The sequence below is a fragment of the Euleptes europaea genome, chromosome 10 (genome assembly GCF_029931775.1).
Source record: "Euleptes europaea isolate rEulEur1 chromosome 10, rEulEur1.hap1, whole genome shotgun sequence".
In the NCBI taxonomy this organism is placed as follows: domain Eukaryota; kingdom Metazoa; phylum Chordata; class Lepidosauria; order Squamata; family Sphaerodactylidae; genus Euleptes; species Euleptes europaea.
In genome coordinates this window covers 69,798,614-69,814,234 of record NC_079321.1, presented here as the reverse complement: position 1 = coordinate 69,814,234, position 15,621 = coordinate 69,798,614, and the positions used below count along the sequence as shown (strand labels likewise).

The following is a 15,621-nucleotide window of genomic DNA, read 5'->3' as shown; positions in this document are numbered from 1 at the left end:
CCCATCCACATTATGGTACTGCAAAGATTGCTGTGTTTGGGGTGGGTGGAATGGCCTTCTGAATGCATTCTTAGTCATACCCTTTATAGAATATTCCTTATAGGCATGATTCTATGAGAGGTATTAAATAAGACAGTTTAGGCTAGGTTTCCATTAATTTTTTCAGTAACAGTAGCAGATTCGCATGACTTTTAGCATGGCAGGGCATAAGTGATTGGGTACATAAGTGTTAAATCTGTAGTTCAGCAGTCCTGTGATGGTTATAACTCATATCTGGGTTATGGCTTGACATGCCACTTTTCTATCTGTCTCTTGAAGATTTCTGGCAGTGGTAAAACAAAAATGACCACGTATCACAGTTCTTTAATACTCCTCGCTGAAATGTCTGTTGAAATGCCAGTAGTCTGAAAGCTCCAGATACATGGAATGGTATTTGCCCCAACTCTGGTGACAGTTGTTTACTATGGGGCAGAATGCTGTAGGCAGCCAGTACTCTCTGTGGTTAAAGTTGTGAGGAGGTGTTTTAAAGCTATGTCCATGTGGTGGGCATAATTGTTTCCAACTATAAATTCACTACCATGTTCATGCTATGCTATGTTAAGAAGGTTATGTAAATTGTCCCTAAGTAAGTTGGAACTGTGTGCATCCTGAATTTTGCTGGGGGGACACTCAGGATTGGGAACCAGATTTGTTGCCATATAGCAGCCCTAGTGCTTTATAAAAAATACTTCTTCTTTTATTTTATTTTTTACAAAGTTAATTTAGAATATTGCATAATGGATGGATATACATCTGAAGGCCCAAGGTATTTTAAGGATACAGTGATATTAAGGACAATTGTCTTGGCTAGGTTCTGTTATGCGTGTGTGTATATATATTATTAGAACGCACACTCTCCATATACCAATTGTTAAAAACCATGTAATACCTTTTATTATAGGAAAAAAAGCATGAAATGCCTGCTTTCCCATTCACTGTAAATTGTACTGTGTAAAAATGTATTTTGAGAGTGGAAATAATGTAAAATTACAGCTTTGCAAGTGTTTTTTCTATAGAATGTACATAAATGGAGAAAGTCAAAGGCCTTTGGAGTATTGTCAGTTAACCTTATGTTTAATGTTTAAAAAGTTGTGTTGTAAAACACATTTACATGTGTCTCTCCTAGGTGCACTATATATATGTTTATAGAGAGATCTTTAAAATGTAAATACTTTATGCAAAGATTTTGCTATTTATAAATTCTTTAAATAGTTGCTCATTCAGTAATGTGTGTTTGTATCATTCCATTGATTGACGCACTGTGTTTAATTTGCAGTATGTTTTTATAGATGCTTCTTTAATACTGTATATTAAGAACATTAAAGTAATCTTAAACCATAATAATGCCTCCATAAAGAGCCCATTCTTTAAAGCAATCAGTCAATTCAGAAAGAATGTGGTGGTGTTTATGAACGTACCTTTACCTGCAGCATGTGGCATTTTCTGGTGGCTTAAAAAAATATTTATTTATTTTTATGCAGACACCAAACATGTTGCACAGCTAATATCCTTTTTTTACATTGTGGGAAATTCAGTCACAAGTGAGGGACCTGCAAGGAATTGCTGGGGGAGGGGAAATCCTTCTTTTCTCCTTGCCACTACCTTCAGATCTCTTCTCCCCTACCCTTGGCTTTAGCTCCTCCCTTGTCTCTCCTTGCTGTCTCCACCTCCCATGAACCCAAAATTATGTCCAAGCTCAAGTGAGATTTTTTAAAATCTGTGCGTTCTCCTAGGTTTGCAGACATTGTATGATAATGATAGCTGATCTCATTGCATGGAATTGGCTATCCATACAGGGATCAGCCCTTCACCATATTACTAGATACAATGATTCCGGCACACTGCGTTTTGACATGGGAAATAACATGGAGCGATTTATGAAAAAGGTTTCCCCAGTGGCATTTGTGTAAGTGCACAGTACTCGGTATCTCATTTCTTTAGCAAGAACCCATTTAAAGTATTTCTCTGGTGTTTGTTGTTTTTTGGTCGTCAAGTCACATCTAACCCTGGTAGGGTTTTCAAGGCAAGAGACATTCTGAGGTGGTTTGCCATTGCTTCCCTCCATGTCATGACCTTGGTATTCCTTGGAGGTCTCCCATCCAAATACTAGCCAGGGCCAACCCTGCCTAACTTCTGAGATCAGACAAGATCAGGCTAGCCTGGGGCTATCCAGGTGAGGGTATTTCTTGTATTAGGATCTTCAATTTTACTCTGTCCAAAGGGAGCCCTGTACCTCTTCCTACATCCCATTTTTAACAGTATTCCACGGAACGTACAGATAGCTTGGTGCAGTTCAATAATTTCTGCTCTCATGGACCAGAAGAATGTTCTTCTCTACTTTTGTTCCATCTGGATGATAACATAGAATCCTACATTGTCACAATGGTACTTGAACATGTTCTTTTTGTTGTTTTTCTTTTTTCCAAAATGAGACAGTTTCTGAACATTGTTTACTGGAATTACTGTGTTCATCTTCATGGCCTCTGTGCAGTCCCATATGGGAATTGCGCATGCATAGGCCAGCCGCAGATTCCTACTGGAAAGCATCTTAAAGTTAGCCCAGCAACAAGGATTGCTTTCACCTCTGTTAACTATCCTTCCTGCCCTTTTGCACTCATGATGGAGGGGCGGGGGAGCATCCTTCAGTTCTTTCTGATACCATGGTTAGAGGATGCTTGGATTGCTTCATCTGTATCTTTGTTAACTTTCTAAGGTTTTTTGAGTATTTCTTCGATCCTCATGCTGTTGTTCCTCTTGGTCCCTCGTCGATTTGTCTTGAGGATGGCTGTCTTCAAAAAATCTAAGAATTGCGGGACTTGGTGAGAGCGGGTTCCGAACCGCCTGTGTAATCTTCCAATAAAAAAAAGAATTCTTCCTCTTCCAATCACTCGAAGAAAGCAGCCTCTAAACCTGAAAAGTGTGGGCTGTCAACTTCGAAGGCACCATCGCCTCTGAAGGAACCTTCGATTTTGACCCCTCGGGGGTCGGAAGTCTTCCACTCCTGAAGTAGTGGCACCTGCGATCCAAGGCAATGGCTACCTGGATGACTGGCTGTTGGTGGGGGGATTCCTTTACAGCTCTATCTGACCAGGTGGCTATGGTCCATAAAACCCTCCAACAGTTGGGCCTGATTGTGAATCATGCCAAATCTAGGTTAACACCCACTCAATCCATAGAATTTAATGGCTCTGTATTAGACTTCGAGTCAGGGAAGGCCTTTCTATCTCAATCTAGGGTGAGATCCACCTGTGAGCACTTGTCCCGTGATCATCCCATAAACAAACACCCACAGACGAGTAGTCCAAAAGAGAGTTGATTTATTGGAAGATCTACAGGTTAACTGCAGCTAAGAGTCAAGATGGCACTAATGGAAACTAAAAGTATGGTGCAGGACCTATATCAGAGAGCATAGAACTATTCAGGACGCCATGGCAAACCCCCTCCCACTGAGGTAAGATTCCCACAGAGTATTGAGACAAAACAAATAGTTGGCAGTAGAGCCGACCTTGGCCGGCACCTGGAGATAACATCCTCTGTTAGATCATGTTTGGCATTCTCTGTAGCACAGGCTAGGCCTGACACCACCGCTCACCTCCTCACTTGCTTTCTCGCATGTCAAGGTTCAAAAACTGCTAGGCCTGAAGGCTTCCACCACAGCAGTGGTTCCATACGCCAGGCTACGTCTCAGACCACTACAAAATGAGTTTATACCAGTGGGTTCTCAAAGTGGGCAGTACCACCCCCTGGGGGGGTGCGATTACCTAGGGGGGCACTAAGAGGCAAGGGGGCAGCAAGGGGCGCTAGAGGTGGGTCCCTTCAACTGTATTGTTCACTAATTTACAACAGATCAAGCTATGGCACCATGCTGGCAAATTCGATGGAAACTATCAGAATTTTTTTCCAGACTGAAGAGCTGCTACCACTGGATCAAGATTATCAGTTTTGTTGAATAAATTTCAACTAAAAGGTTTACATTTGATTTTGAATAATGTGCAATTCATTGTTACTGTTTTGAAATTTTATTGTTATCTTCTTTAGTGAGACATGCAAATCCCTATTTTGAATAATTCTTTTTATAGAGTAGGGTAGGGGGTGCTGGGGTTGAATTTGTAGAACCAAGGGGGGGGTGTGGTCCGAAAAGTTTGGGAACCACTGGTTTATATGGAAATTTAAGATTAACGTGGACCCCCATGTGGCGCTTGTTGTCCATTCCTTGTGCTGTGATTAGGTTGACGGCTGAATGAACGCAACCTTCTGACGGGTGTCAAATTTGGAATCTCACACGATTTCCAGCTATTTATAGATGACAGTGGGTCCCCCATCCCACAAGCTAAGAATTGTCAGTAAAGGGGAGATGGTCACTGGCTGAGTCACGTCTGCACATTAACGTGTTGGAGCTTAGAGTGGTCAAATATGCTCTCACTTCTTTTTCTGAGCTTAGAGCCGACTCCAGCGTCCTGGTGGCCACCGACAGCACTGCCACAAAATACTACCTCTGCAAGCAAGGAGGCACAGGGTCCGTCGCCCTATGTCAGGAGGTGATAAGAGATCTGGGAGTGGGCAGTCTCAGCTGTGAAGGCAGCTTGTGCTGAGGCAGGGAGGCCTTGTCCACTCCCAGTCCATGCCCACTTGACTAGGGCACACGCCTCTTCGGCTGCCTTTGCCTCGCACCTGGACTTGTAGGACGTATGCCGAGCACCGACGTGGTCCACACCTTTTACCTTCGTCTGACACTACCTGATGGACGTCGATGCAGGAGCAGATGCTGCTGTGGGAAAAGTGGTGTTACGATCCATTCTTCAGTGATCAGCCTCACAACCACCTCCGCAGTAAGTGAGCGTTTTATTCTTCCATGTGGGTCTGCAGAGGCCACGAAGATGAAAACAGTGATGCTCACCTGTAACTGTTGTTCACTGAGTGGTCCTCTGTGCAAGCACACATCCCTCCCTCTTTCCCCGCTGTAGACTGACTCACTGCCTTGTGGGGGTTGTCTGGGATGGACATAAAAGTATCAGTGACCAGAGACTTAGACCTGCTTCAAAAATTTTAATTGCCTTTGTCAAAATGGAAAGAATACAAGTTAGATTCATATAACACTTCAATAGTCTGTAGAAGTATAGTCACTTACGAAACCATTTATAGGAAAAGTTATGGGCAGACACTGTAGTTTGACTATTGTCAAATGAGAAGTTATTTAATGCGTTTAACCCGTGATGGTAATAATTTCAGACACTTTGAGAAACTCATGAGTCAACATCCAAATCATTTATTCTTTGTGATATTTAAGCAAGTAATTAGCAAAGAACTAATGGAAATACCAAAATTTAAACAAAAGTTTGGCTCTAGGATATGAAATACCAACAGAAGTATGGGATTTTGTAGTGATGGTAGGATCAAGGTTTACTGTTTGCCTAACCTTTAGGAGAAATTTATGTCAGATGATACATCAGCTTTACCTAACCCAAAAATTAATCACTAAAATATATAATGCTTGTTTAGGCTCATGTTGGTATTGTAATCAAGAATCCATGGATTTTGTCCACATGTGGTGGCACTATCCAAGGGTGACTAGGTTTTGGAAGCGTATTGCAGTTTTGATTCGTGCTGGTTTAGAAAGCGTTGTTGAGAATACTCCAGAATGTATGTTATTAAATTATGTTTCTAGAATTCCAAGGAAAGTGGAACCAGTTGTCTTAAATCTGATCCCTGCCACATGCTTAGTCTTTGCATGGCATTGGAAATCAAAAGAGTCTCCTGAAATCAATGAGTGGTTAGCCAAAGTAAAAAACAAGTTTCAAAGAAATGAAAACACTGATGAGAACCAGTCAGTGTGGGTTAATATAATAAATTGTAGTCAGTGAAACTTCCCAGTGCAACATACAGGGCTTGAGGGGAAAGATGCCTTTGATACGGCCTTCTATTTTCTAGACAAAATATGTTAAGGAAAAATTAACTTCAGGTGCAGGGGGGAGCAGAGGCTGCACACTTGAAAAAAAATGATATAGCTGCCCATGTGGTATATAAGCAGTAAGCTTGGAATAAGAGTAGAAAAGATGTGCATGTCAGCCTATTTGATAGGTTGTTTAGATGCTGCCTTTCCATTGCAATGAGAATTCTTGAGGTGTTGCATAAATCAATAAGCATTTATCAAAAGTTTTAAAGCCAGAGTAGGAATCTAATTAAATAATTTTGAATTTGTCATGCATAACATGGTACTGTCAGTTCAAGCGAATAAAGATGTTGGAAACATTTAATTGTTGTCACAAGGGGGCAGCAAATTCCTATTTCAGGGTTATTGCAAATTTTACCTAAAAACGTAAAAACCCTGGGCAGCATCCAGCCATACCATACCCCAATTACTCGCCATGCCCATGAAATGCTGCTTGTGATAGTTAAGAGATCTTCTGGAGTAGGAACTGAAGCAGCATGAGAGTATTTGGAAATTGTACAAAATAGGAAATTCCCATTTGTATGTAAAAGTATTTTAGGCACACCCTTGGCCCAACTGTAATGATCAGACATCTCTTTCACTGTGTATATATGTGCTGGGGAAGTATTGACTAAATTGTGTATGGGATACTTATGTGAGGCTGGAATAGTGTTTATTGCAGTTCGGCTGTTCACTTTTTATCAAACTGTCTTAAAAGAACAGTTGGGGTCACTTCAGGATAAATGGCTTAGCTGTAAACATGAAGAAAAGCTACCTGAAGGGAAATCTGTGCATTACATTTGGGTGTTGTTTCCTGCAGGCAGTTTCTCTGCCTCAAGCCACCAAATACAGGACAATATGCATACATCTTGTGCAGCAAGTTTTGTTGTAAGAAAATACAACCTTGATAACCATAGCTCTGAAATATGAACCTTCATAGCCATAACATGGGGAGAAAGGATAATGTCCCTGTCATTTTTCAGACTGTGTAATAGGAGATAACACAAGGACACCCAGGCATCCTTCCTTATCAGAACTAATGTTTATTTTTCAGAGGGGATTCGTGTTTTCCCCACTTGTCCTTATGTAGTTAAAAACAATTTATCTGACCTGTACATAAGGGCATGTTTTTAGAATGGCAAAATGACAACATAGTAGAACAAATCATTGTAAGAGCAGTCAGACTCCTAGTAAGACGAGTATCCAAAAACTTGGATCCTTAGGGGTATTTTTTTAAAAAAATAATGAAATATGGACAGATGTGTTTTGGAAAGGTTGCTCTGTGAAAAAGCAGGGCTGGGCCTATTCTTTGGCAGAGTGCGAGAGCCCATGTCGGGGTTGCTAAAGGGCATAATTTGTTTCAGCACTGGGTTGCTGGGACCAGTTTTTGAAGTTTCTTCTTGAGACTCCAAAATCTTCTGGGCTTTCTTTGTGGACAAGGAACTGGCTTAGTGTCTTTTCTAATTTTTCTCATTACTTTGAAGTTCTGTAGTCCTAATAACTCATGTTGTGCTTAGTTTTCAGATGCAGAGCCAAAGTGCTGTCCTCATATATACTTCTATAATCCCCTGGCATGGATTATGGCAGGAAAGGAAGAAAATGGCCTTGCACACTAGCTCTGCTGGATCAGCAGAGTCCTGGCACAATCTGCCAAGCCCTGCCTCTATACATTGTCCGTTTCAGTACAATATAAATACAGTTCCTCCACAAGTTGCATTTAAATGAATCCAAGCTCCGCCTTGGCTAATATGTGATTGTATCCTATGTGTGGATTCATACAATCCCCTTATTCCGATTGTAATGGTTTACAAAGCACTTCTATGGATAAGCCCATGCTTTATAAACTGTTTAGCATATCTTCAGAAGAGGGCCAGTTGTGCTAGGTATCTTACTGAGATAACCAACTGTGCTCCTCCTCTCTTCTGGTCTTTGTGGAAGTAGCTCTTCCTACCTCAGTTCAAAGACACTTGACCGGTGCTTAGGTGATGGAGGAAGGATGACAGCTCCGCAGCAGGAGGACAGCTGTGCTGTAGTTCTCACAGACACCCTTCCTTTTGAGAACAGCAGGGCACGATGTGCTTAGCCATAACAGACTTCACGGGAACTGTTTAGACTAAAGGCAAAGTGTGGAGCCTTGCCAGGGTCACCCGTGTAAGGATTTCAGTTAAGAAGATAGAAGCTGGAGACTGGCTCTGGGAGGCAGAAAGCAGAGAAAGTGGGTCGATAACACAAATGCCTTTAAGCTAGCCAGCGTCTGCTTGTCGAGTTCCAGTGCTTCCAGATTATCTAGAATTCTTAACCATTCCAACCTCTTGAAGACTTTTCTTCTTAGCCAGACATAACGCCTTACCCTGCAACGAATGATTTGGCAGATTCTTAGAAGACTGAGTCTGCCCATGCGGAAAGGCAAAGACAGAAATACTTACCCATTTTTTTATTCAGTTGTGATTTATATTCTATAAGATCTTCTCTTATTAGTCCATTGATTTCACACTTTCCTGTATGTGCTCATGACTATTGTTTAATCTAACTACCATCTGGTAAAATTAAGGCTGTTACTCTATCCGTAGTTTATTATTTAACGGCAGCTTTGAAAATACGCCGAAAGATATCAAGTTATGCCTAAATGCTCATTTGCATACAGGCTCTCATTTTGCACTGGAACTGTGACTTCCCTTTGCGCATGAGGAATGCTGGTGTGAGGGCCCTGACGTGGCCACAGGTGCTCTGGATTAAGACACTGGTTGCCAGTCAGCACTGACAATGGTGCTGGCACACCACAAGGTATGCCCGGGCTGCTGAGCAGGTGCTGTTTATATGCTACAGCTCTACAAATTGCCATGACCTTGCTAGCTCGGTCAACAATCTCATTTTCTCAGCAAGTTATGTTGCAGCGTCGATGCTAGGAAAATGTGGTACCCTCAAAACAGATGTCTTGTAACAAATGGGCCTCAATCACATGTCTGTTGCGTTTGAAACCCCTAAGGTAATTCACCCTTCCCAATACAAGGATGCATTACAGCATGTAACACCTGTTCAGAAAAGAAAGGTTTGTCCTGGGCATATAACCTTTGTCTTTCTTGTACTGAAATCTGGAAAATGCTACAGCCTGGTTGTACAGCAAAAGGACTACCAAGAGCTCACACACACACAATCCTCAGTCCTAACACTACTATAAACACACATCTTACACAGTGCTCAAGCAGATGTCTTACAGGCTGAGCCCTCTCTATACACCTTTTATTGCTGCAGGAACCACCCATTCTGCAGTAGAGAGCTGCCATCACATGTTTACAGTGAAACCGCACTTCACTGAGACCTGTTTCCTAATGACTGGGATGAGAGTATCAAGTCCCAGCATTCTGTTCAATGAATGGATATCTGCAAGCTAGTTACAGTTGGTCACTGCTGTCCTGGATCAGATTCACCCCAGAGATAGAAATGAAAGGCTCTATATCCTACTACAGTACAGCTCACAGAAGCCCCATTGTTACTTTAATAATTAAGTACGACTCAAGAACAAGACATTGTTTTTAAGCTAGTTGGTTCCTTGATAAACTTGCAGTGTTATCTCTAAGACACCTTCAGGATCACAGCCAGATTGACCCCCCCCCCTAAAAAATCAAATAGCTGGCCAGCTAAATGAAGCTTACAAAGGGTCTGCGTGGGGACGATTGTTGTTGGTTAGTCTTTAATTACTAAGCTATCTGCATTGAGTAGGCTTCCCCAAAACCCCCATGTCTTGGAGTTACAGAGAAAATATATACTGGGTTTTGGAGTTGCTTTTTTAAAGAACTTATTCATGAGAGCAAGATTTGTCATTATAAATTTAGTACAAATTATCCAGTTAGGGCTGCAATCTGGCCAAAATTCAGAAACATCAAATGAACAAAGGCTGTGTTATAGAGATTTTTAAAAGCTTGGTTTGGTGAACAATGTTTCCATTTTTTGTGACCAGGTTTTTGCCCACCCAAACAAGACCACAATTTTCTTCCTTTGCTGGTTTAGATTTGGCTGAAATCTGACAATAGTCTAAGATGCTTACCCTTTTTGATCTGGTGGAATATTCCTTCTGTAATTAATCATGTAGTTTCACGGTTCCTATTTTAATCAATAGGAGCCAAAGGACAGGCAAGCTGTTCATTTCTGACAAAAGCATGCAAGAGGGAGGAGCTGCCAGTTGTATGAACAGCACTAGAATGACAGGGGAAGAGGGCCTGAGTGCGAGATGCCTCCATTTTAATAGCAAGGGTAAGCTGTAGTTTTCCTCCCCTGACTGTACATTTCCCAGCAGCATGGCCACTGTGGGAAACAGGATGCTGGGCCCCTGGTCTGATCTATCCCACTGCAAAGAAAAGCTGTGGCATAACCCCAGCCATGACAATGCAATTGTAATATGATTTACACTCCATAGAGGGAGCAGAGGTATCATTACGACTGAACATCTTGTAATTGCATTTAACCAAAGACTTTCCAATCCAGTCTACCTGGGGTGGGGGGAGAGACAGGATCCCAATGTAATGAAGTTGCAAGAAGGCAGCAGCCATAATGCATCGACAGAGCACCGATTTTGCATGTAAGGGCCCAGGTGTAATCCTTCTGTTTATGCTTTACACCGGTTTTCTGTTCAAGGGTTTCACAAGAAAAAGGCAGTATATCATAAGACACACCCTGACTGCTGAAAATGGGCGTACTTGATAATGTACACCAGCGGTTCCCAAAGTAGTGCCTGAAGGCACCGTGGTATCCGTCGATGGGTTTCCTGGCACTTGCTTGCTTCTTGAGGCTTATGTCTTGGAACAGAACAGAAGCAGGTTTGGCTTGCTCCCTATCAGTTGACTTGACAAGCAAAGCACAGCGTTTGTCTGTGGCAAGTGTGTCACAGCTATGCACCCTTGGCTTTGCCAAGCACAAACTTTCTTGATTAGGTCTCTGAGCTTGGCAACCTCTCCCTGTGGCCACACAGGAATTATATCTTCTCTTTCTTTGGGAACAAGCTAAACAGAATTTCTTCCTCCAACCAAAGTCCTGGCTCCCATCTCCTTAGGGAGAAAGATTAAATTCCCTTTTCCATGCAAGGTATCCTGATCTATATCTTACTGATCCTTCCAGATTATGACAAACTTTATGTCCTTTCCTCCTTTATTCTGCAATGCCTTCTGAACATTTTTTAAAGTTATCAAATGAACAGTAATAATTGTTTGAGGATTTATTGCCCTGACCTGGATAGCCCAGGCTAGCCAGATCACATGAGATCTCAGAAGCTAAGCAGGGTCATAAAAAGCTGCAGTTTGCTACATTACTAAATACATGGAAGGAACGAGGGAAGAACGCTGCATATTTGGCACCATTCATGTGTGTTGAGTTCTGGTGTGCTCCTTCTCCTGAATCAGGCGGTTTTGGTGGTGGTAGTGAAGTCTAGAACATGGGTATTTAGGATTCTTCCAGTGTGTGGTACGCATTTCTACCTGATCTGAGACACGTCTTGCAGGGTGCAAGGTTCAGACTGGCATATATTTCCATTGCACTTCGTTTTTTGACATTAGCCAGTCCACACCCCAACGCATTAACGTTGTGATCGCAAGCATGCTTACCTGTAGTCACTGTAGATTCTTCTGATGGGGGTAAATTAGTGTAGGACTGTCTTAAATATTCTGTGACTACAACAGAAGCAATGACAATTTTCCCGCACTGATGAGGATACGTGACCTTAGGGGACTTTTAACCCAGGACTGTCTGTGCTGACTGGGTAGCTCTACTGTGGCTTTTTCCAACTCGATGTGAAATCTTTTTAAATGAGAGATGCAGATAATTGAAAGGAGTGGACCACAAAACATGAAGTTCACTGTTGAGCTATGGTGCCTTCCAAAGTTATGGGTAGAAATTCAGTGCCTTGCCCTTTCCCATTATCAATAAAGTCAGTATAAGTAATGCCAAGATAATACTGTCTCCTGTGAACTGTTGATTCAGGTTTTTTTGGTAGAGAATTTGGATAGCCAGGGCACAGAATTTTACTTTTAAAGTCCCAAGCACACACAGTTCTGCACACTGATTTCGAAACACTCACTTTTCCTAGGATGGAGGCTTAGGGTTGCAGTGTGGAACTAGCACAGTACTCAGGTACAGTGGGATCGACGACACACAGAGTCTTCCACAGGTGCCAGGAACTCTTTCTCCAGAAAAAGTGGGTGGGTTCCAGCTACAGAAGGTTCCTTACACTAGGGGAAGGCTCCGCCATGAGCTAAATGGAACCTTTTTGCTCCGACACAATATTTGTTCCATTAACTGAGAATACTCACTGCTATGGTCAATTGCTCTCATTACAAAACTCAAACACATAATAAAAACAGGTTGTAAAAGTCTTTAAGTTATTTTTCTTAAATTAAAAAAGTATGTAGTAATTGCACATATTAGAACAGAGCACCAATATCACTGCAAAGGCTTTTGATGGTGAAAGCTGGCATGAACAGCACACTCACCTTCACCTCAATATTCTTGTACAAAAGCAACATATGCATCACTGTAAGTTGTCCATTTCAGAGTCCAGACTACAGGGACACAAACTCTCTCCTTGGATTGTAGATTACAGGAGAGCTGTCACTGCAGTTTGATTTACTGGTGTTAAGCAGTATCTGGGTGTTGAATAGCCCTCACTTGCCAAGGAACTAGCTTGGGGGTTTTGATAGCTAGTATCATAGTCTATTGTGGTTAAAGTATTATTGATTTTTGGCTTATCATAATCCTTTTGACTTTGTGGCATTTGGTAATCTCTATTCCCAGCATCAGCCGTGCATGAGGCAGAGAAACTGCCTGCAGTAAGAGAATGTTTTTGAGCAGAAGGAACAGCAGGAATGTTGTAGCAGGTTTCAGAAGGCAAAGCATTCTCTCTTCCAATGTGCCGCTCTATAATAGGAGTAGCGTATTCAGGCTCCTGATTTGTCAGAGGCAATGCATAATCATGGCGGTTAGTTCTATGTGGGTAGAGGTAATAGTTCCCAATGTCTGTGCTACCTTTCTTCTCATCCTCTGTGTCCATTGGTTTGAAAGTGGATCCCTTCCGGGTTACTGTCCCAGTTCCTATCATGAGAGGCTGTTGGTAATCTAGAAGGAAAAGAGGCAGTTCTGAAAGTCTGTTCAGGCTGAATATAGGTAGCCAATGACCAACTTAATTCAGGCCGACTAATGGCTCAGGCCGAAATATTCTTAAGCTTTCAGCAACATGCTTTATTATTGTCCTGGTGGAATGCTCCGAATTCTATGACTTGTGAGGGAAAACAGGCAAATAGCCACCCATTCACTATCACTACATGGAATCAGAAATGAACTACAGTAAGTATTCTTCTTCAAAGTTTACCGGCAAATTGATGTGTAAGAAATATCAGAACCCCTCCCCTTAAAATAAATGTGTGACAAGAATGATCAAATTAGTGTTTTTGGAAAAGAACACTTCTGAAAACCAATTCAGACATATAAATAAGGTGGAGAGAAAAGGTTAATAAGATAAGCTTCTCCCCTACTCTTAGAACCTCAGAAGTTGCCATGTGAAGATGTATGTGGGATCCCACTATCTGAAGTACATGGGGATAGAGAACTCTGCTTTGATTTTTCTAAAGCAGCACAAGAAGAGAAAGGACAGTTTACTTGCCTTCTCACCCATCTGTCTGCAAAGAAAGTTTAAAGCCTCTCTAACTCAGCCCAAGTCCCAAGAAATATGACAGAGTTCAAGAAAAAAAACCCATGCCCGCTACATCCATCACTCAGCCTCTGGAACTCCCTACGCTAACACATCATAATTGCAGGTCATTTTCATTTTTTGGACCATGATGTTTAGGCTGATTCAAGAAGCCAACCTGCAGAGGCCTCCAAGGGGGTTTCTAGCTGGACAGAAGGTCATCTCAGCAGCTCTCTCTCAAACCACTACTCATAAGCAAGGTAAGATAGTAATAACATTACTCAGACAAATGCCCAAATTGATTTGATAATATATCCCATCAAAGCTGTCCATTTTAACTCCACATTTAAGCTTGGTCATTGTTGTCACAGTTACCTTTGAAAAATACCATCTATGATTGTATGTGGGATGTTTAACTGCTCCTATACGATCGGTAGCAGTTTAAACAAAAAGGAAGCAGGGAGTTAAGTTGTGAGATACAGCATTTATCTTACCATGTTAATCTATTCTGCCAGTCAAAGGAGAGGAAAATTCCCTTTGTGTGCTTACAGTCCAATCTGAAAAAAGCTCTCTAAGCATATTGTTATGCCTTAATTTCACTGGACCATGTAGCTCACTTTCATGAGTTACTGATATGGACAGATACATTTCTCACCCAATCACATTTCTACATAATGTTTTACAAGAGTGAGTTACCTGCCAAGTCTCTCGTGACCAGATCTAGCTTTTGTGGCGTATCCTTCTCATTATTATAACTGATGGTGAATTCAGTAGACTGATGTCTGACAAAGGGTTGTTTGATTTGTTTCCACCAACCTAGGAGAGCAACCAAAAGTTCAAGTCCCAACAACTTTAAAATGAAAAAAAAAAGAGAGAAAAATCTAACATTGGGCCTTTTGTAAAAGGAATAAGCACACAAGTGAGAAGGCAGAACCTATTAAAATAAGATTTATGCTTCCAGAGAAAAAAGTTAACTAGACATAAGCTGTTTTATTTTTGTTCTCTAGAAAAAAATATGTAAAACAAATAGTATAAAAGTGCTAATATTTTTATTTACTTAAATGTTGCTGACACAGCAATTCTAAACTCAACAATCCCAAATCCCATAGCTTTCAGTGGAACTACTGCTAAATATGTTTAGGATCCTACCAAGTAGCTAATATCAGCTTAAATGTTCAAGGTACCTGTGCAGGTATACATATTTGAATGCATTTAGCTTCAAGGATATCTTGAGGAGATTTTTTTTTTTTTTAAGTAAAGGGTTTGAGTTTTTTTGTTTTTCATTTAGCCCTCTTTGGAACAGTCCTCCTCAACGTCAGCCTGCCGCTGAGATTTTGGCACTAATGGTGAATCTGGATTTGCTGAGCGTCTTTTGAAAGTAGATTCATGAGAGAGGAGAACAAGTCTAAGTTCTGTTTACATAGGCAGATCATGAGAGGGAGGGCAGGAAGGGTTGTGTCAGTACCTGGCTTTTGTGGCCCTTTCTTACATGCCCAGGGTAATGCAGATCGCCACTTTGGAGTCAGGAAGCAATTTTTCTCCAGGCCAGATTGCCGAGGGATCCTGGAGGGTTGTTGTTGTTTTTTTTTTTTTGCCATCTTCTGGGCATGGAGTAGAGATCACTGGGGTATGTGTGGGGGGAGGTAGCTGTGAATTTCCTTCAATGTGCAGGGGGTTGGACTAGATGACCCTGGTGGTACTTTCTAACTACATGATTCTATGAAGACAGCTAATGCACAAAATAACCTGTCCAAATATCCTTGGAGGAAGATTTTCCACAACATTACTTTCCCCATGAGATTAGTTCTCACTGCTCCCCCGCCCCCGCAGGTATATATTCAACTATGTACTTACTACACACAGATTCAGCCACAAGGATTCAAAGGATCAAGGAGGCTAGACATTCTTAAAATAAACACATAAATTGCTACTGGCAGTATTTTGTGTATTCTGCAGATTTCTTCACCTTATATATGGAAAG

At 41.5% G+C, this 15,621-nt stretch overlaps 1 protein-coding gene across 1 annotated transcript in view; it reads right to left on the bottom strand.

The window, feature by feature from the left end:
- Positions 1–12,309: 12,309 nt before the first annotated feature.
- DCBLD1 (discoidin, CUB and LCCL domain containing 1) overlaps positions 12,310–15,621 on the bottom strand; it is a 41,704-nt gene continuing 38,392 nt past the window's right edge. The window contains exons 13-14 of the mRNA XM_056856218.1: positions 14,337–14,456; positions 12,310–13,069 (exon numbers count right to left, since the gene is read on the bottom strand). Coding sequence (XP_056712196.1) covers positions 12,552–13,069; positions 14,337–14,456 — 638 coding nt within the window. The 3' untranslated portion in view covers positions 12,310–12,551. The remainder of the gene's footprint in view (positions 13,070–14,336; positions 14,457–15,621) is intronic.